Raw genomic sequence first — 23,246 nt, forward strand, 5'->3', positions numbered from 1 at the left:
CCATATCTAAGCTCCATGACTCCCCACTTTCTATTCCTTCTCATAACACAAAAGAGTAGGTGACTTCAGCTTGAGTGTGAAAGAGGGAGTAAGACAATCCCAGAAACAGATCTTAACACCTAATGCATGTAACAAATTGTCTGAGCACAAAGTTTACTCCAGGATTCGCTACTGAACTATTTCATGAGCATTAGGAAGTCAATGCCCTCCACCCCACAGCTCCGTTTCTCTAAACTGATAACAATATTGCCTTGTTACAATTTTCAGTTTGGAAAAACAGGGCAAAGCTGTAATGAATCTGGATTTTTTTAGCCAAAGGAAGAGTGAAAGAAAAAAATCCTAAGTTTTAAAAATGATACTCTGCAGCCTCCAAAGCTAGTCCATCTTATGATCTAGCTGAACTTACTGTTATAAGATTCAACCTCACTGTCTAACAACTTTCACTTGCTGGAATTTAAATCTAGTACTTCTTATCTGCTATATCAAGAACATGGAGAAGAAATTATTCCCTTGCCCTTTGAATCATCATACTCACTTAACTTTAATCACTGACTGTACGAATTATATCATATCATATCATATCATGCAATCCATTCCATGGCATGGAGTTTGGAGTTTCAGTTAACGTAGACTAGGAGCATGATAACTATTTAATATATCAGATAATCCCAGATGCCTAGGGTGGAACTCATCACCATTCAAGGCAAGCACTTCAGACTTTGTTTATAGTCCATGAAGTGCTGTCCATGATGCACCTCATCTTCAAGTTCCAAGTCTAAAACAACTCATAAAAGGCCCAGTTCCTCTTCAGGATTTGGTGAGCATAGGGTGACAATCTCAGCTATTGATGCATATTTAAGAAACACAGACTCAAAGAATTTCATTTGCAGGGGAGCTTTGGAGGTCATCTAGTCCAGCCCCCTGCCCAAAACAGGTGTACTAGGTCAGGTTGCTCAGAGCTGAGCCCAGTCAAGTCCTGACACCTCCAAAGACGGGTATTTCATAAACTCTGGACAAACAGTTTTGGTAATTGACAACCCTCACAATTAAAAAAAGGTTTCCTGATATCTTGTCAGAATCTCCTATTTTTCAACTTGTGCCCATTACAGATGTCTAAAATCACCTAAGGTCTGACCCCTAATACAATTAACAGGCTACTCTCTTACAACATTGTGCTACTGCTCACTTTATTTTAAGGTCTTTGTAGCAAGCAAAGAGTCTTTAAACTTGTGGTAGCATGCTCCAAGCATTAGCAAGACAGGGAATTAAGAAAGGTCTAAAGGTTTCAAAATAGTTAGTATTTCTGGAAAAGGAAAGTAATGAGAATCCTCCCCTCAGATGCCAAGTACAGAAATTAAGAGACCCATCCATAAAATGGTTGGGTTTTGGCTTTCTGTTCAAAATCTAAGAACAAAGAAATAAACAAAATCAATTAGAAAGCCTAGTGTTCATTTAGAGGAGATCCTTGATAATTGGAAAGACTAAGTAAAGGGAAATTAGAGATGTTACTATGAGACTACAGAAAATATAAGAAATTAGAGTTTCAGAAATGTGAGCTGCCCAGCAACTTCTGAGTAAAATCTATGCATTTGTAATAGACAAAGCTCATCTGCCTGCTTATAATTCAGGAAAGATCAGTGTTGTTATCAGTATAGCAGAACTTGAATAATAAATTTAGGTGGAGACCATCATTTGCACTTCCCATTTGGTTAGAAGGGCATCGTAACAGCTGTTTTTCTCACCAAAAGCAGCTGACTGGTGATACTGTTTTTCAATTAATGATGTTACACTATGAATAGATCACTGCATGTAGGCATGAAAACAACAACAATTAGTGAAAGAAATTCAGCAATGTAACAAAGTAGGTTTTGGCTTCCATTTAATTGGAGGGTAGGGAAAGTCAGAGATGCAATAAACCCCTTCTAGACACAGTGAAATTTGTATGCTGAAGGCTCTCAAAACAATCCGAGACAGACTGAGTAAACAGATCTAGAAAAAGCGAGAATTATGGAAGTGTAGAAGAGCAGAGAACAAAGAGGCCAAAGGCTTAAAGCAGTGTTGAAAAAATCTAAGAGGATTTTGTTTTTTAAATAAGAATGTAATTTTGCACTGAATCCTCAAATGAATAGAGATTTCAGTTATTTAGAACTGAAATGCCGTCACTTAATGTCCTTACATTGTTACATGCACTAAGCCAAGCTGTGTAATTCCACACTTGGTTGAGTGTGAAAGTAAATATTTTTAGTTTTACATTCCAAATCACAATAGAAGAAGAGATGATACAAAAGTAAAACAGCCTTATGTTAAAAGACAACACTGTAGTGCAGTAATGCTTATGAACTCCATTCCATACATTAACTCGCATTTCATATTATCTATGGAAAACACAGCCTAATTTGGGTGTATAAGATGTGAGATCTATATTAACTAGCCTTAGAGCTCTCATGTACTCCTCTAGCATAAAATGAGGACCAAATCAAATAGCTGAAACAATGACCTCTGGGAACATATTACTACGTCTTAAATCACACCTCTAAGACACAAAACATTCCCAGTTCTTCTTGGAAACAAATAAAAACACCAAACAACATGAAGGGGTAAATAAACAATGTATATAACCCAGGAAAAGCAAAATCTGCTTTGCAGGTACCTGACTTATGACAAACATGTATATTGATAATATATGCTCTGCACCTGCTATGAATGAATATGTGTGTGAATGTCAGCTGATGCAAACATGATTCCGTTTAAAGCTTGGGTTTTCTTGCATCATTCTGCTCTGCTTTGTGCTTCTTTCCCAGACAATAAGCAGGTGAACACATTTAGATTCTGGACATGTACAGCAAAACATCAAGAGTTCACATTCCAAGGGCTCACCCCTCATAATTCACGCCTTGCAGTTTTAATTTCTTAAAAAGACTATGCTTTATAGTTTTCACACATTTACCGTTTCACTGTTTTGCCCTGAATCAGAAATTAATGAAAACTTCCTTGCAGTGAATTGAGGGACAAGGATATTGAAAAGCTGATCTTTCTGCTCTTCTTTGATTTTATGAAACCATATTTTTCTGGTTGGTGAAATCAGGATTAATTTCTCTGTCTGAACATGCAAAGGACCTCCCACTATCACATTTGCAACATCCCTCCCCTAAAACTAGAAATGATAAAATTGCTCTCTTTTTTTTTTCCACCCTGTAGGAGTAAGCAGCCTGATTAGTATTTACCCTTGTAAGAAAGAAGAGTGCCCCAGCAAAGAGTGTGGGAACATAAAACTGTTAGAAAGAGAGAAGCTAAGTCGCACATTTTGCCTATTCATTTCTGATAGAACGTGTTCTCAGTGGAGTTTTATACAGTAGGAGCTTGAGATGTGCAGAGAAAGATAAACTCTGGTCAAGTATTTACATGCCACCTGGGACACAGGCTAATCAGGAATTTCCAGCAAAAACTTTTTCCTCATAATACATCAAACTGTCATTTTGCACTTACTGTACATTTAACATACTAAATGTCAGTGAAAAAAAGGGGGAAACGCTTAAATGTCAGTGAAGAGCTGAGGGGATGCTTGGGTTACTGAACTGCTCCCTCCCAGAACCATTTCCTTTCTTCTTCCTGTGCATTTAAAGGTTGTGGATGGTCACCAGGTCTTGCATCCAATGGCATGGTCCTTCAAGTCAAGTGCTGAGAGAAGTCTTTTTTCACAGCAGTATCTCAGTGTCCCTGGTGCTGAAGACCTGAAGCCTGAAGACAGCCAGCCACCAAAGGACATTTGTCCTTTGTGAAATACAACAAATGGAGGACCAGGACAAGAACTGGGAAATGAACTGAACAATGGGTGACAGGTGAGCAGACTGCAGACACAACTCTGATGAGCTGTGATGAGGCTTCTCACACTTTGGAGCTGAGGCTGTACAGACACTGACGGGTTCTAATCGAGCATCTGCCTGGGGAAGCCACTCCCTGGCTCCACGGTTCTCTGAGAAAGCAAAGAGGAGACAGACATGGAAAGGAAACCCCTTGCATAATGCTTTATGCCATGAATTCCTGTAAATGTTCCACAGCACCAGATGAGGAAGCAGTGCATGGGCTTTCTGTTCTGTTCACCGGAAAGAAATGTGAAAGAAGCTCTAAAAACCCACGGGAGGTGCATTTATTATAAGTTGTAAAAAACATTTGTACAATATGAAAAAAACAAAAACTTTTGTTTCCCTGACTTCTGAAAAGTGAAAGATGAAAAAATACATAAAACTATCCTAGAAATCCATACAGCTTTTCTTTAGAACTTGAAAGGCTCACACGATTCAAAAAGCAATGTATAAAAATTCCACCAGGATTTGTGTTTATTATAGTATTCTTCACACGTTCTACTGCAGTTTATTTCCTACTTGTTCTGCAACTACTGAAGAGTTTTGTTATCCAGCTCATCTTTTAGTTACTACATGATGGTCTGTAAAAGCACAGAAAATTCTGACTACTGAGGGAAAGAGAACATAAACATATTCTAAAAAGTCCACAACTCCATCTCTGATTATCTCCTGACATGCATGCTTTCTATCAACTTCTTTCAATCTACACTTTGACGTCTCGCTTTATCTAGTCATTGTTTTGGGTTTATGTGGCAATTAACAAACTCAGTTTTTCTGGGACTTTTGAAAAGAGAATGGACATGTGCTTCTATGACTTTTGTGATCTATTTCTCACATGACTTTTTTTTTTCCACTTACAGTGTAAGGGTAATGTCATCTAATTTTCCGGGAGACATGGCACTGAAGATGCCACATACCTTCAGAAACATCAAAATACATGCCACTGAAATAATTAATCTCTTTTGTACTACATTCCAGAGAAATACTTGGTATAATCAGTGTCTTCCTTTTACATACCTTGCTTTTTTTGGCCATAGCATAGATTAGAGAGGTATTGTCTTTCAAAGCCAAATCTCAGCTTAACCCAGAACACCCAAAAACTTCCAATTAAACCACTGGCAATATTACTAAACTGAAAATGGAGAATTATTACAAATACAGTAAAACATTTGAGTGTTTTTAAGCATATTTACAGAACACAGCACATTTTGTAGTCAGATTAAACTAATAATTAATAAATACTTTTGACATTTGTATTTTCACCACAGTCATTCATACAATGTTTTAAAATGTCGGCAAGGATAGAATTTTTTTTAAAAGTTATAGTTTGACTTACTGGGAAGTACAGAAGAAGTGATCCAAAAAGAATGGTTTCCAACAGCACCAGCCCTGAAGCCCTGATACTCTAGAAGACAAAAGTCAACACAAAATATTAGAAAATTCTCTCTGTTTGCCACTTTGATAAAGGTACCTTCACTTTTGTCAGTATAACATTTCCACAGTAATGTTTACTAAAGCACAGTATTAAGCTGTCTGTCATACTTGCATGCTCTACACTCTTTAATTCACAGGCCTGTTAGAATGGTTGTGTTTTACAAAATTCAATCTAAAAAATCTTTTTCCTATGTTAAATACTATTAAACACACGTTACCTGAATATGATTTGAAACTGCTAAATTTGCTCTCAAGTGTCAAAAATTAGAGACCATGGGAATTACAGACATGAATTTTACTGTAGGATTTGTTCTGCATTGTTTAAATTTCAAGAAGTCCCTTGAAGAATATTATGCTTATTTAATATTAATGACTTGGTTTCCATAATAAGTATGAATAATCTACAACTTCACTGAATATAGAGTGTGCTCTTAGACTGCAAGCGCATTTACTTTTTCTGAAATTTTTGTACAAAGATGTTGATTCATTAACTTATCAGGATTGTAAAATATTATGCCATTTCCTCACTGATTCTAATGTAGTCTCTCCAATGTGGTTTTCTTACATCTTAAAATTAAACAAAAAAAATCAATTATTTTCCCTAATACAAAGTGTATTCCAGTAAGTTTGATGATTTATGTACAGTGCAATTGTGCCTTATCTTAGAGACAAAACACTTGTGAGAAACAGAAACGTTAAGGGTTAATGACTCAGAGAATCAACCACTGCAAAAGCAGGGGTGGATTGCTGAGATGTGTGAGGTACAGCCCAGGTGCAGAGGCTGGGAGCACCAGAGGATGACCACAACAAACCAACCTTTGTTTAGCAAGAAGCTGAGACAAATAAGGGATGGGGCCAAGAACAATCAGATCCTGATAGGTGGGATAATGCTTTTTATCATTCCAGTGCCCTCCCTCACACAAGTTACTCCAACATCATACAAGACACTGACAGAGGTCAGTGAACTCATGTCTCTCATGACTGAGCAATGCTCAAACCACTAAAGAATATTTTTTTTTCTTATTATGTGCAATGAATCTCTATATACTGGAATGACCAGCAAAGCAACTGAAATGAGCTTCATACAGAGAAGATGGAAATTCTCTAAAACATCTGATCTCCATGTAACTTCTGTATGGATATCCTTTTCTAAACGAGTCTTTCACATCCTGATCAGTCTTTTCTTATCAAGCTTGTTTCTGGGCAGCATGATGATAAGATAACCTGCCAGGGCAAAGAACTTCAGCATTTCCAGTTCTTCTTCCATAACAATAAATTATCCCATGATTTTCTTCTCACCTGTGTTCCAGTAGGGACCATTCTCTGTGAATTCTACCTATGCACTTCTGCTTCCTGCCCTAAAAGAAGTGTGGCTTGCAGAGCAATGCTGGAATTCAAAATGAGCTTGAATCCAGGTTTTGACTGTACTCTCACCTCAGTCTTTGATACCAGGAGAACAGGGGTTTCACCCAACGTTTACAGATATCACAGCTCTTCTAAACAGGATCCTTGGCAAATGGAATAGACATTCTAGCAGAGATGAATGCTATCCACAATGATGAGGAAAAGCTCAAAACTTCAAATACAAACTAGTACAAGCAAAGAACTATTTTTGCATAAGTGTAGAGAAAAGAAAAAGAAATCGGTTGGAAATGGTAGTATAAGAATTCTCCCAAACTGCATTTTTGAAACTGTTGGTTTTCTCTACTGCAAAGAAAAAGACGTATTTTAACACTTGATTTTAATTTCCTTTTTTTCTTCCATAATGACCACCATAGCCCAAGAAGTCCAGGAAGAAAAGACTATCTAGCACTGAAGGGATTAACTAGAGAGAAGAAAATCAAAACTAAAGCACAATGTTTCAAAATTAATTTATTAAAAATATTTTATATTAGATATACAGGTATTTCCAGCAGTCTCTGGCTAATAGATTATCCACCAAAAGCTGAATCTTCCACTGTAAAGACGTTGCAAATATGAGTCCCTAAGGCATGGCTGGGGACAGGATCACAAATGCTTGACTTTATGGGCATCAGCAACATAAACAGCAGTGAATATGCCCACACACCTCAGGAAAAAAAGCCCTTGCTCTTTTAAGAAAATAAACAGAAGAAAGGAAACTAATGATAACCCAAAGTCTCCACCAGCTGGTGTCCACCTATAGAGGCTGCACAAATAAAATTCTCTAACAGAATTCACAGAAATCAGGGCATTTTAGGATAAAGCCCTCAAATTTCAGGCAGCGGGAATTTCTTCCACTTGTGTGTAATATTCGTGCTTTTTTTTTTTTTTTTTGGTCTTTTTTAACAGCTGCTTGGAGGTTTTTGCATCTGTCTTGCTTGTTGGCATTTATTTTGGTTCTACTTATTTAGTTCTCTGGCTGTTTATCTTGTGTACAGTTTATTGCCACTTTGTGTGTTCATTTCCCATTCAGGGTTTCATTTCTATGTTTACTTATTTGTCTCAGTAAAACTGTCCTTTCTGGATTTCCTTGTCTCACTCAATGGTTACATGTTGCTGGCACCTAAGTAATACTGCAATTTATTTTGTTTCTAGCTTCATACTAACTTTCATACTTACACCATTTACTTATCTAAGACTGCAAAGAGTACTGCTTGTGAAAGATTGATTTATGCCTTGGGATTTGCTCAGTCTTCCATCTATCCATTCTATCCAGACCACATTAGTAGCCTTTGAGATAAACAGTCATTCCTTATCCTTGAATCTCAGACAGTAACACCATTTCTGTGAAAAATCACATTAAGAAAGTCATAGGTGTCTCTTGGCCACTGCTAAACGGTCATAAATAAATGTTTAACAATTATTTGCATAAGGAAAATTTTTAAAAGTGTAGCTGCCCAAGTTGCATCAAGTGTAACAAAACAAAAGCTGAAACGATGTATAAACAAGCACAGAAGATACTGCATTTCAATTGTCTGCGGTCCTAAGCAATCCAGGAAATACAACAGCATTAATTAGCACTGAATTCCTGAATGTCATCACATAAATAAGTGATACGAGTGTCAGAGTATTTTCATAGTGGAGAAAAAAGAAGAAATTAAAAGCCAAAAAAAAATTAAAGTCATCCTGTATCGGTTACATTGTGTAATACTGAATTAACTGAACTGTAGGCTTTTGGTGTCAGTCCAGGAAGACTGCAGGTTCCTCCAGGGCCACATGTCACTGTGTATTATATGAGCATGGTACCATGGAAACCTAGTGAGGGGAAAAGGTTGGCATATTTTGACTTTTTTTACTTTTGTTAAACAACTTCTGTAACATAAAGAATGACCAAAGAAGGCTGTGATTTACAGAAAATTTCCTTTTACGAAGGTGGTTTCACCATAATGTGAGCTCGCCTTTCAGATAAATGAAGCATGTCAGAAATTACTAGAGAAAAAAAATTCAGATACATGTCTTCTTTGATCTGAACTTTGAATACATTCATATTTATTGAATACATTCATATTTATTAAACTGGACAGTGTATCTATCACTCCATGGAAAACACGTATGGATACATGACAGAATGGTAGAGAAGCAAGGAAATCTAGAGAATAGGCACAGGTTTGCTCAGCTATGCTAAGCTGATGTATTTGAAGTGACTAGAAAATTACTATCAAAATTTCCCTCAAAACAAGTGAAATAAAAAGCGTAGCCAAAGGTACATGTGAAGGCAATGTGCTAACTCTGCAGCGCTCCCAGGACAACCCTTGTGGTGCAGATCTGGCAGATCCATCCCACTCTACATGTGAGGACATGGCAGATGTGATGAGACCTTACAGGATTGTATTCCCAAATCTATCTCTTACTTCTCTGAAAATTCTTCCTGTTCAAATTCTTTTTTTCCTGGTACAGGTGGTTCTTCACTTCTCTTAAATGACAGAAGTGAGAAGAGATTTTTGTCGAGTTGAAATACATAGTCTGGAGCTGGTTGAAATGTTTTATTACCAGTTGCTTTTCTTACTAAAATACACCTTCCCAACAAGTAAATTTTTTCCAGTATGACTATATTTTTGTCTTGATTTCCATGTGCTGTTTTTCTAAAGCCCATTGAACCTTTTTCCTCTTTCTTATCCTATATACCTTTTCCCAACCACAAAGACACTGTTATCTTTCTTAGTGAAAGAGCTGATTGAGAAAATTTTCAGAAATTTTATCTCAATTAAAATTTACTTTTAAGAAATAGAACACAGAGGTTCTTCTTTCTGTCCCTGAGGCAGAAAGCAAGATGTTTGGCTCTTCTGTTAAGAGACGGAAGTTGGACTTGCCAGTTCCCAGACACTGATATTAAGAGTTGCAGAAAAGAGTGGAACTACATTTCATTGCGGTGGTTATCCTAATACTATTCACACCTGGAAGAGAAGTACTGGGGACTAAAGAATGGGCACAAAACTAACTGGAAGGAGTCTTCTGAATCCTCAGTTAGTACCCTGTAACAGTAGTGTCATAAGCTATTTATTTTCTTGATAATAAATTCAGGGATTGATTAGGACTGCTACCCAGGAAAACATAAATGTCAAATTCCATGACAAGGCTTTGCTTTAATTTTATTATTGTTGGTTGAGGTACAAAATTCAAGCAACTCATTCCCAGCTAACTGCAGGAAACACCCTTCAATTCAAGGGAGAAAGAGTTGTACCTCTTTTAAAAATTTCTCTGTAAAATAATGAAAAGGAAATTGTGTGTCCTGCTCAACCTTTCATCACACTGACAAATGCATTTAACCTATTTGAATCATAGCCTCCGAATAGATTACAGATTGCAAGCACAGAAATATTCATACCAAAGGCAAATTTTCCAAAGGCAGGCCTACGGTTATGGGCTGCCACTTAAACTGCATTGACAAATTGTCAGAATTTTCTGGCATTTGAAGGTTTTGTGCAGTAGTCCTAAACCAAATAAATATAATCCTCATGTTCTTTCATTTCCCTTTCAAGCCTTTGAAGAATACTTACGTGAAGGTCAATTTATTTTTCTATTACTAGTTATAGCTGAGCTCAAACAGAATATAACTATTAAATTTACTTTTTACTTGAAAAAAAGTCAGGAAAAGCAAAGGCCATCAATCATAAAGCAATTTCATTAAAAGTGCACAAGATGTCAGGCATCCAAGAAATCCCCAAATACTTTATTTTTCAATTCATGTGGCCCTTGATCCTTTCTGTTATGCAAGTAACGAAACCTCTTGAGACATACCATGATGAAGGTAAGGTGTTTTGCATTTAGAAACATGGGCATTGCTGCATCTAAGTTGTGCTACATCACCTACAAGACAGACATTTGAGAAAACAGTATTTGCTGGTGAAGAACCCTCACAATAAAAATGGTTAATGTTCCAGGGACATCTTTTCTTACATGGGCAGAAATTCCTTCCGTGGGGACATACTGCTTAGATCAAGACACCTGCTTCTCATCAAATAGTGGTGAATATATATATGAAAGAAAATTAGTAATGAGGTAAATAGCACCTAAATTCAATTTCAGTCTATTCAAAGCTTTATCGTTAATTTAAAGGATGAATACGTACAAGGACAATCATCAAAAATCTGGATCACTTGAAGTACCTGTTTCACTAGGTTATGCATTCAATTAACACAGAAATTAAATGAAGATCCTAAGACATTACTTTCAAGAATAAAATCCATTCCAATATTGATAGTTGCTTAATCACCAAGAGATTAAATGGAATACACAAAAAATCTGATAGAATAGGAAACCAAATTTCAGGAGCAGTTCCCTTGTTTAGTTTACAAACAGCGTCAGAATACCTGAATTTCAGCTTTCTTATTCAACTTGGCCTCACCCATTACAGAAGATAACACCACAGCTCACCGAAGTTGTCTGTATAAATTGTAGTGCAATCATGCAGAAATAAACAGTTTATGGTAAAATACAGGATAAAAAGATGAACCTGACTGCAAAGCTCAAGATTCATAATATCTCAGAGGAAACAAACTGAGAATGATGTGAGAAGCGTTAGAAAAAATCTGATTAAGGTAAAAAAATCTCATTATTTTCATGACTTAGAAGGCAAATGAACTATAGATGAAAATCATTATATTAATTTCAGATCAGTCAAAACCTCATAATTCTGAAGATTTTGAATCCAACTTCAGTTTATTTTATTCACTTTCAGTTTACAAGAGCCAAGTGCTAAACCACTCCAAACTAATACCTTATGACTGGATCTGAGAAATCCTGATCCCAAAAATGGTGAGATTTTTCAGCTCTTCAGAATTTGTTATGCTAAGTAATCTCTCATTAAGTTTAGATCATGGAATGTATGTTTCACTGGAAATAAAAGCACATTTATCTTTGAAGGAAATACTGCTATGCATAACTTAATTATTCTTCCTACCACTGTATTGCTGAAAGGCCCAACCCCAGGGAAGCTTCAAGTTAGTGCAGACCCTGCACAAGGAAAAAGTGAAAATGGCTGTACTATCTGCACAAAGTTAAGAGTTTAAGACAAGGGACAGCATATGGATACGGGCAGATGAGAAGAACACTGGAACAACAAGGCAATATCACATTTCAGAACTAGAAATTAGTAGTCCCAGCCTATCAGTATCCCACTCTAAGTCACCTACTTTGTCAGCACTTGAATCTGAAGACATGATATGAAGAGCAGGGGATGCTCTCAGAAAGCCTCCACCAAGCATGAGGAAAGTATGAAAGGAACAAGGAGTGCTTTTTGGAAAAGGTAACAAGGTGAGCCTGGTGTTGAAACATCTGCACCAAAGAAACAGCATTAGGAGAGAGAAAAAAGTTCATGTGGGAGTTGAAGAAAAAAGAGATATACAGCTCATGTATGATGTCAAGAGGGAGATGCAACAAGGACAACACAAAGTGGCAGAGGAGTAAAGCATTTGCAGCATCATTTCGAACAGACAGGAGCAGGCCGTGGCTGCATTTGCCAAGGCCAGATGAAAGGACATCACAGTAGTCAACTCACAAGACACCAAGCTGAGACAATAAACTTAGGTCTGCAGACCAGCAGAAAACATGTATTAAAAGGGAGTTCAGAAGGAGTTCAGCAAGGCTTAGACACAGCCAGAGGCACGGTGAGCTCCAGAGTCCAGAATGACATTTGGTAACAAGCAGGTTGCTGCAGAAACTAAGGAAGCAGTAGCTGGGATGTCCTAGAGGGAAGCAGGAGGAGATCAAGGTTTTTTTTCTGCTATATTGAAGTTGATAAGAAGATGTCAGAGAAAAATGTCATGATTTTATTCCAGACAGGGGGAGGCATAGCTGGGACAAGGAAGGCAGAAAGCAATCTGACTGTGCTCATAGCACAAAGTCCTAATGAGAAGCTGACAGCATGAGCTTGCTCCTAAAAACCTTCAACTTTCACCCAAAGAAATGAAGAAAAGAATGAAGAACAGGCATATGTTTTAGTCTGAGTGATCTGTATTCAGCTTGTACCCCATGATATAGCCAAAACCAACTGACCAAAATATTAAAACCAGCACGAAGTTTCTCTGAACATTCTACCATTAACTAAAAGTTTTGCAGTTACAAATATCCAGTAAAAAATGCAAGACTTCCTAGAATAAGGTTTCCAATACAGTTTTATTTCTACTGCTTGAAAGTTCTCATGCTACATTTTTTTCTGGTGTTTTCTTTCCCTGTATCTTATTTATGTTACCTCTTTCTTCTCTCTGAGTAAAACTTCTAAAAAACCCTATTTTCGCATCTTCATAAGAGCTTCTCCTTAGTTAAACTGGTTTTTCAACATCAAAATGGGGTCCTACTATTAGACCCTTAAAACAAAAAGAAAGCCCTGCTTCAGACAGAAATCTTCTTTTGGAGAGGGAGGCATGCCAAAGACCTCATGCAAGCCACCAGGGACTTTGCTATTGCTATTGATTCTCCAAGGAAGGTTCACAGCAGGATATAACTCCAAGACAAATAGCAGGATAAATAAATAATGTAGCTGTTATTCTGCTGACATGATAGCAAGTCTCTTCCCAGCAAATCTGTAAATGCCCATTCAGGAACCCAAACGAAACTTCAGATAAATGCAACTGTCCTGAAGTTACTGCATCAAAGAATTAGTGGGGAAAGCTTATTATCATGTGACAGACTATTCAGTCTACTCAGATACCCTGTAAGGGCTATAAGTACAAGACTCAGCAGGAATCAGAGAATAATAGACAAGCAAAAATCTCAGCATTTTTCTCAGTTTAATTTGTGACTCTGAAAATACTTTGGAAAAGCTTTCCTATGCTGTAATAGTTGTCATTGTTGGAAAATATTTGCTGGAATTCAAGAATCAAATTACTTTATTTTTTATAATTTATTCTATAAGTGAAATCATAGTGTAATAGAATCAAATGAATATATGCCTTCAAGGCTACTACAGCTTTGTCTTTGGTCACAGCTATATCCTTGGCCAGCACCCTACACTGGAAGTGCACTACCAGCTCCATTCATTTGAACTTTGGGGCTCTGTGTTGTAGAGTTTTGTGGAGTACTGGTGGAACAGAAGGTAACAGTGGTTCACAGTCTGTGAGGTCTTTTGCAGCAAGACATTAAGATTAAGAAAACAAAGGCCAGGAATCAGTTTCAGTGTCAAAGGGGAGCAAATGTGTCACAATCCATGGCTGATTCACATCACTTTGAAGGCAGTGCACTCCTTGAAAAACCACAACTGTTTTCCAGATGGGCCCCCTAAGGTGTTGCGCAATTCAACTTTGTACAGACAAGCATTGGCCTAATATAAAGTTATACAGAGAAGATTGTAGCTTTTGAATCCTGAGAGCTAGTGCTGAGTATTGATGAAAAGTTATTTTTATGACCTACCTTGTCCATTAGGAATAGACTCTATCTAGAGGACTTTTTTTTTGCTTCCTACCACCCTGCTCTTCTCATTAGCTCTTCTTTATGAGGCTGAACTGAAATCAATGAACATATTTCATATCTAGATCTTTATTTTCTTCACACTTTAGTTTTCATTAGGCCTAAAGTGTCTGTAGTTTATTTTTCTATTTGCAAGTATTTAATGCCTCTAAGCTGTGTATTAGAATGCAAATACATACTCATGTGAAACCTTTGGCCTTATGAAGTGAATACACACAACATCCTGCAAGCACATGGCAATGCCACCACTGCAGCCATGCCCACCGATGCCTGCTGTCTTTGGGAACTCCAGCAGCCAGTACATCCTCCCTGAGACTCAGCTATTGCTGCAGGCTAACAGCCCCTCCACTTCTTATCATTCCAACATGGCACTCCTAAATTATTTGTGTGGGAGTTAACAAAGTACAGCATCCCTAAATGCACATCTTAACTACACAGAAAATTGGGAAGGGACATGCAAATAAAGGAAATGCGAATTCCACTAAAAACAAGAGTTTTGAAAAAAACATCAGCAATGTCTTTAAAGTTGCACACCTGAAGGCTACAATAAACTTCCTGTGAAATCACAAGAAACTAGGTTCTCACCCTAGGATAGGATGAAGAAAGGGTATATAATGCCCTGCACAGAATGTGGATATGCTGAGTGAACTATCAGGTATGCCCACCAGCACAGCATGTAAAGGCAGCTGCTCCATCTGCACAAGATCTCTTCCCTCTATCAAGTTTCCACTTCAGCTGAAATGTCAGAAAGTGTTGTCTAGGGAGAAAAAAGCAGAATGTGCACCAAAGATGAAAGGCATCCAGGCATAAGCACATCGAGATGCCACTGTGGAGTCAAAAAAAGGAAAAAGGATTGGCTGATTTACATTAGAAAAAGAGGTATGTTTGCAAAGCCAGCATGCTTTCATATTTAAAGATGTAACACACATCAATAGCCTGTGATTACCTCACTCTGAATTACTGTATCCTATCATGGCTGCAGCAAGGGAGAAAAGACATTCTTGATTTCTCAGTATTAGAAAGGGGAACTACAGCATAAATTTGCATGTTGCCTTTCCATCTACATGCAGTTCTGTGCAGTGTTAAAATTGCAGTTTAGGGACTATCTTCACAGTTTTGAAATCATATTTAGCAGAACACTTAAATATATTTACACTAAATGGAAAAATGGGATAGTGGTGGCAGCCTGAACTCCAAACTGAAAATCTGTATTTGACGGAATAAAAACCATATAAAAACAGTCTGTAGCTATTATTTGCCCAGTTCCCTCAAGAGAGGTAAAATGATTTATTCCTGTTGATGATTAGCCATGTGGTCCTGCTAACAGTGAGTTTTTATCTTCATCAGTGTCCAAGATGAGTATTTTCCTCCTCTCATTAAAAGTATTTGTATTTCTGTATTTCCAACAGTTCTTGAATGTTCATAAATGGGGGAGGGAGGGGGGAGACCAGTACAATGAAAGGTCATTTAGCCAAAAATTTCCAATATTTGGGGTTGGAAACGGTCTTGAACAGGGCAAGGCCCTTCATTCCAATGGGCTGTATCACAGTCCTTCATCATTGTTAATGCCATATGACAGCACCATTCCAAATTAGTGTTGGACTCCAAGCATTTTTTCCATTATTTTATGGAGCTGAAAATCTTTTCCAAGTGTGCTCACTGCTACCAATTTTACCTTGACATGCTGGATTTACATCCACAGGTACATCAGGAAGATGGAAAGACCAGATCCCCACGCTCGCCCTTCATTCCCCTACTTTCAGAACCTGGCAGCACCATAGGGTGGTGAGATGAGGGCAAAGTAGTTTGGCTTTAGTGCAACTACTCTGAAGCCTTTAGCATTGATCTGAACGAGAATTCCCAGCAAACAAGACCTCTGAAAAGGTCTAGCATGAGTCAAGGCTGGCAGCACATTCTCATCTCTCCTTCATCACAAAGTAGCAATTAGTCTCTTCCACTCTATAGCTGAGACCAACTTCTCTGTTCTCTTTGCCAGTAGAGGTTCTTGGCATTTCTTAAGGGCACTTAAAATTTCTCACAGCAGCTGTATTCCACCTGAGAGCTCCCTGTTTGAGTTGGGAGGCTGCTATGCAAAGGTCAGTTATTTTCAGCTCTTCTTTCCAATTCATTTGAAAAGGCAGCCTGATAACTGATGAGCCCTTTAGGTTCTTTGCAGGTAATGTCCTTCCACAGTCCAGTACTTTCACAAAAACATGATTAAAATGCAGCTGGTTTTCTCTTTAAGGCTCTGGTAGATTATTAGCCCTATGTTAAGTCTGAAATTAAAAGAAAAAATCTGATTTTTATTCATAGTTATTTAAATGTTCCGTTTCTTTCCAGTAGCTTTGCTACCCTCACACTGCATGTAATCAATACTGCAGTTGGTCATTCCCTGTTTGAGCTCTCTCTTGGTCCACATAGCACTACTTGCACAGGTGAATTCTCCTATTCTGTTGATGCTTTTTCTTACAAAATCACTGTTCAGCTTCTCATTTTTGAGAATATTTGTTTTAACATCCATGATTTCTGTCCTTGTCTAACCAGCTACTTTTGTTAGCTTAGCCTCATACTTTTTGGACATGTTTTTGTAGCGATGTTTGCATTATTCAGTCAATAATAATGCCACAGCACATAAAGATGTTTGCTAGTATCACCTTGAGCTGTTTTGCTCCTTAGTTTTTCAACTTAGAGAATGTTTTGCACATCTGTATACAGCCATGAAAATCTGACTTGGTAAGGCTGAAAGTTGTTCTGCAAGATCCTCTTGTACTTATACTCTGTCAAAGCCTTTGGAAACCAAGGAAGTAAGAGAAGCCTGTTCCTTTACAGACTCCTCTGTGATTGCTAAGACATATCATGACCATCAGAAGCACTGAGCCTGTTCCTGGTTTTGCATCCAGCGTCCCTTTACTTCTCTGAAGCCTCACCATCTTCCCAGGTCAGATTCAGGAAAATCACTCTGTCAGAGCAGTCAAATAGAGTTCCAACATTTTCCTTATTGAGGAAAAATCTCTTTTTCCCACGCTTCATCACAGAACTCCCTCAGTGTCATTAAACTGGTGCTGTCAGGTGCTGTCAGCTTTTTTGATGTGATTTCACAAATTTTCATCTCCCTTGAGTTTTTGAGCCTCTTGCACCTTGTGTCAATGCCAGGCTCATGGCTTCCAGCTTTTACTACTGATTGGCATGAGGGCTATCCGGAGCAAAGATTTCTTTGGAGTGATCCACACATCTGATTTCCCTTCTGTATTAGCTATGAATAATTTTTCTTCTTTTCTCTTTGTTTGGCCCATTTCCCCCATTTCTCTCCTGCTAAAATGCTTCGTCTTTTCCCATTATAGCAGTAGCATCTCCTCTTTATCTATGTTTCATCTTTTTCTGTCTTTCCCTACAAAGCTTTTCACTAGTGGTTTAGCTCCTGCTACTCCTTCTGTACCTTCTTCAAAATTTTTTGTTCTTATCGTTTTGGAGTTCTTCCTTCTCTTGGCAAAGGGCTACATTTTCTGCATGTGACTTTCTCCAGTTATGACTCCTGCAGTTTAATACCATTGCTGCTGAGCTGATCTCAGAGCTGCTGAGTCATTTTTACCTGTGTTTGACAAAGCCAAATCTGAGCTTTGTCACAGTATCTTTTTGCCATTCCATTTTGTTCTTTTGGCCAATTCTGACTACTGCTTGAAGTCACTACTTTGCTATTACTTTTACAGGTTGGCAATGGTCAGATTGGTCAGTGGTACCAGAAATTTGGACCAACTGTGTTTTGAATGAACAAGCTGAATTTTGTTTTGCCACCTATCAAATGCGCAAGTCTACAAGAGTATCCACGAGGTTTTAAAAAAGAGACATGAAATCTAACTGAATGACTCTTTGCCAAGAGAGCAAAAGATTTTCTGATTTAGACTCCTGCCTCACTTCACAGTCTGTGGTGCATTACTAAAGAAGCAGTGAGTGATCCTTCCTGATCTGTCCTCCAAGTTTCCAACAATAAAATTATGGCCTTGTGGCACCAGATATTTCACCAAAACCACTGTGTTTAAACACCCTAGAAATATAAAAACATATACAGAAATATAGAAATATCCTCCATGATTCCTTCCTGTTTGAATTGCTTTATACTTTGGGATCTATGATATTCTTTGCCAATGAGTGACATAAAGCAATTAAAAGTGGTGTAATGCAACTACTTCATCTTTTGAAAACATTTGAGAGATCTCTTGAACATTTGAGAGACCCCTTGATCCCTAATCCCTCTAGTGATACCATAAAAGGAACCATGAATATATATATAAATATGTTCACACATCCACATCTCTCTGCTGTACATGATTTTATATCATATTTCCTGTCCTGTCTTTTCCTCTGTCATCCCTTGGTTACCTAAAAATAGTGCAGCTCACCTAGTCCTTTGAGACCATAATTTTTAAGAGCTTTTGGTGGCAGACCTTGGAAGAAGTACTCTCATATCCATAATCCCCCTCATGCTTATAATCCCCATTCACAGAGCTACAAATACATTTGTAGGGCATCACTTTCTCACAAAAGTGCACTTCCCACACTTGCCCACGGACCCAGTAGTTCTATTATTATTACTGTTACTCTGAATCTGCAGGTGAGTAAGTTGGACCTACTGGTCTTCAGTTCTTGTCACTATTATGGGGAGTCTTCATAAATACAGATGTCACATTTCCTATCTTCCATTGCTCCTCTACTGCTATTAATGTAAACTTATTACACAGTAAATAGTTCAGCAGTTTTCTAGACAGACATCTGAAGAGGATTCTTTAGAGGAACCTTAGTGAGTTCTAGAAGAAGAGACTCAAAACTTCAGAGACCTGTAAAAGTTCCTCCAAAAAGAAGCCTGGCTTTTAAAAGCCAGTCATCTGGCTTGCTGTAGGCTTTGCCTGTTTATTACCATTCATTAACCATCAATATCTGAGTGGGAACTCACAAGCTGCTATTTACCAGGTTTTCTGTAGAGTCTTATTATTATGGCCTAGGTCAGTAATAAAGATCATGTCAAAATGAAAGTTGTATCATCACGTTTTGTTAGTAACACTTTGGCAGTAATTGTCCAGGTCTCTGTTCTCATCCATTCTCCATTCTCTGCCACGCTCTGTGGCAGTGCAGCACTCTATCTTTTACCCATGGTTGGTGCTTCAGTAACTGCCTTGGATCTCACGTATATTCCGCACTGTTGACAAAACTAGGCCGATGGCAATGTTCCATTTTAAGTACTGGTCATAAGAAGTGCAACCAGTATGATCTGAATAGCTGAGGTATTTCTTCACTTCCCTAAAATACTTAGGATCTGCATCTGCTCTTACTGATATGTTGATTTCTTAAGACAAAACAATGTCTTGTCACTTCCATCATAAGCTAAAGGATGCTTATAGACCTTTATCATTCTTTCTGTGAATTATTATACTCACAATATCACTGCCAAGGTGCCTGGGGTGTTTCTTCCCAAGTGCTTTCTGTTGGCAGACCTTAACTTTTCAGGACCTTAGCTTTTTGAAGGTAGTAATTATCAGGAGTAATTACCCCCATGAAGTACAAGCATTGAGAAGTCCTCTGCAGTCACTTTTACTAAAGAGGTTACCTGATCCCATTTGCATTCTGATTTTACTGATCAACAGCCGAATCAAAATGCCACATATCTACTCTTCATTCCTTTCAGCACTGAAAGGGCTTTAATTTAATATCTTTTATTCTCAACCCCCACCTTCTGCTCCCTTAAACACTTGGAAGTTTGCTTCTTGATATAGTAGCAGTACACCGTTCTTTCTGTTAAAATGTTGCATTAAAAACTATTTTTGCAACCATTTGAATATTGTAGTGCTACACGTGGGAGAGAATCCAAAGAAATGCTCTTCTCTGACACCCACACAGCACAATGGAAATGAGCAGTTTAACACAGCAACTTTAATCACAGACATATATACTAACCTAATTGTGGTTTGCTTCACTAACAGTTGGAAATTCTCAAAAAGGCAGATATTTTGAATATACTTCAATATGTGTTCTTTCATTTTCATGATTTTACCTCCTTGCCAGAGAGTACGTACTAAGCTACCAGTTTTCTTTCTTCACTCCCAATTTCTGTCATTTCCCAATGTAACCAGCAGTTTCTCATGCAAATACTCATTTTTCTCAACAAGTTTGCCCTCCATACAACTTCTCATTTCATGGTAAACGCACAAGATCTTTTTCATGCTGTACCAGCAAGATAAAGAACACGAAAGGAATAGCCAAGAAAAACTCAACTGAATGACATGAAAAGCTATGAAAAATCTATCAGTTTCTATTCCTTGAAAACATCAATCAAAATGGAAAGGTTTGTTAATCACCATATTATTTTTTTTGTCTCATGTTTCCTTCCCTTTTCCTTGTGAGGTACACATTTAGAGGAAAGTCAACTTTCTTATAAGGTACCAAAATTGTAACTGAATCCATCTCTGGTCAACTGAATGAACTGCAATGTCTCAAAGGCATCATTTTTCTTTCTAGGAAAAAGAATGCTTTGTTTTATGTCTGGTTCTCACTCATTCATATGTCATGATTTCTAATGGTAAGAGGGAGTATGGAAAAAATACCAAACTTTTTCTTTATGACTGAAAAGCACTTCAGAAACAATGAAAGATGTGTATATGCCTCCTTAGTATTGCTTTGGTATGAAAGATTCAGATTCCATGTGTTTGTTTACTCACAGACTACTTTGGAGAAATGACTAATCATCACAAACGTAAAAATGTGCTTTTCATGACTAGCAGGTTTTGCGAAACACAAGATTTTTGTGTTATGTCTGATAAAGATATATCTTTTTACTGTAGCAGATATCTATATCAGAACTTATGCAAATGTACAAGTGCAAGAGTGTACACAGTTTTACATGTGTCTGATCTCAACCTATTTGTGAGAAAACATAAAAATTTCCTATAAAACAACCAATATTTCAGTGTGTAAAAAAGAAGCTGTCCAGCTTGCAATAGCTGCATATCACCTTGCAGGTCTAGAAATAGTTTTCACTCACAAGAAATGCTTCTGTCATTATGTTGTCTATGACACTAAAAGTGAGTAACATTACCATATTAAAACCTCACAAAATCAGAATAAAGTTCTTCTGCTAAGTTAATGTCAAGCAACTAAACAGATGCCTACAATAAACTTTTCATAACAAAAAACTTTATGAATACAATTAAGTCTGTAATTTGACTCATTTAAGGCAACATCATTAAATACAAAGACACTGTCAGAAACAGAAGAAGAAAAAAAAGGAATGTTATTGCTCGTTCTGTGATTTCCTGGCAGGATATTAAAGTCTTTCAAAATGAGCCATGCATCTGTAACACAGACACTGCAGGATCAGGAAGACTGGCGGATCAAGTGTTCCAAAAACCAAAATGGAAATACTTATCTGGTTATAGAATGTGGATGAAGCTATTAATTTCAATAATGTAGCATACTGTGTGCACACCTACGTCTCCCAAATGTAGGTAGTGAATATATGCCAGCTTCAGTTAATTTCTTTTTAGTAAATTTGAAGTTTCAGAGAATACTCTGCTTTTACTGAGGCAACAGTGAGATTCCAAAAGATGTTACCAGATTTTCAGTGAGGTGAAAGTTGTTAGCTTAGTATATAAATGCTGCGTCAGCAATTTACAGACATTCCTTAATATACTCATGCTTTAGCGAAAAAAATAATAATCTTTAACCATAGAATCACATTTAAACTCTCTAGGAACTAGAACTATTCAGAAAAAATTCTCTTTGCCGTAATTATTTTCCAGTTAGTCTCTCAAATAGATTGAAACCAAACATCATTTCCAATAGTGGCAAAATAGAGACCTTCAAGATCCCCAGTTTCTAAAATCCCCATGTCCCCCCAGATACGTGCATTATCGGTCTGATTTTCCAAAATTACTTTGAACATAATAGTTTCCTTGATTTTGCTGAACATCTATAAATGTAAGCATATTTCATTGGAAGAGACAAATTACTCAGCTTTTTTTTTTTTCCCTCTAAAACTATATCAACAATTTAGGAAAACATTCCTGTTTTGGAAATCCCATCCTCCCCTTGTGCTGAGCTCCTAGCCTGAGAAACCGACTCTCCAAATGGGAAGTTATACATCTGAGATAAATGATTGTGTACCACACAGTGAGCAGGAACATCAAAGTAAAACACGCGGGTTTACCTTTGCCTTACGGAAGTGGTAGACCACCAGCATGCTTATGAAATCCAGCAGCATACAGAGCGTTTGGAAGGAGATGATAGCCAGCCGTAAATACTTGTCCTCTTGTGCATAGCAGGGAGTATCATCTGTGCAGAAAGAACATCCTTCTCTGCAGGGTAGGCAGGTGTAGACTTCCTCCGACAATTCACCACCAGAAAAGCGATTCTCTGCATCCTTTCCTGAAAGTATCAGAAGAGCAAGGGGAGACACCTTCAGTTGTAGAGGATGGGGAGTTCAGCACCAGTCCTCTGCTGGGCTTCCTCTCCCTCCCCTTCTCTCTCTTTAGGTTACAAGATAGCTTGGCCAGTGCTGCTTTTCTCACTGAACCATCCTTTATAACATTCAGAAAACACAGACCCATCTAGACATGAGGGAATGTGAACTTTAACATTAAACATCAAATGTTTTCCTGTTATATTTAAAGTGGGCTAAATCTGCACGGGAAATTCTACAAAGAAGGATTTTGAATGGGGAAAAAATTACATTAAATATTTGGGAATAAGGAAAGGATTTTACACAGACACATGAAGGGCAGACCCATTAACAACCTAATGTTCATAGTACAAACTCTGATCCTATTTCAGATTGTCCCTCAGTTTTATAAACATGCTATCTAGTGAATTAATGAGCTTCAAATTAGATAAAACCCCTCTTAATTAACATTTGTTCAACAGGCTGTTGCATGATTGCACTACTCTATCCCCAAAGCAAAACCAGTGCACTCAGACTATATATAATTTTCCATTGTTCACACAAGGACACCAGGAAGAAAACCTATTGGAAAGTTAATATTTTGTCTAGGAAAATCAATGACTCTTGAACTGACATCTCATCCATCAAAGTGAACCCAT

General features: G+C 37.6%; 1 protein-coding gene across 1 annotated transcript in view; it reads right to left on the minus strand.

Annotated features, from left to right (window-relative positions):
- The window catches only part of GPR158 (G protein-coupled receptor 158), a 193,830-nt gene that overhangs the window by 79,343 nt on the left and 91,241 nt on the right, over window positions 1-23,246 (minus strand). The window contains exons 4-5 of the mRNA XM_048294784.1: window positions 22,357-22,574; window positions 5,200-5,268 (exon numbers count right to left, since the gene is read on the minus strand). Of these exons, the coding sequence (XP_048150741.1) occupies window positions 5,200-5,268; window positions 22,357-22,574 (287 nt within the window). The remainder of the gene's footprint in view (window positions 1-5,199; window positions 5,269-22,356; window positions 22,575-23,246) is intronic.

Source organism: Corvus hawaiiensis, chromosome 1, assembly GCF_020740725.1.
Source record: "Corvus hawaiiensis isolate bCorHaw1 chromosome 1, bCorHaw1.pri.cur, whole genome shotgun sequence".
In the NCBI taxonomy this organism is placed as follows: Eukaryota; Metazoa; Chordata; class Aves; order Passeriformes; family Corvidae; genus Corvus; species Corvus hawaiiensis.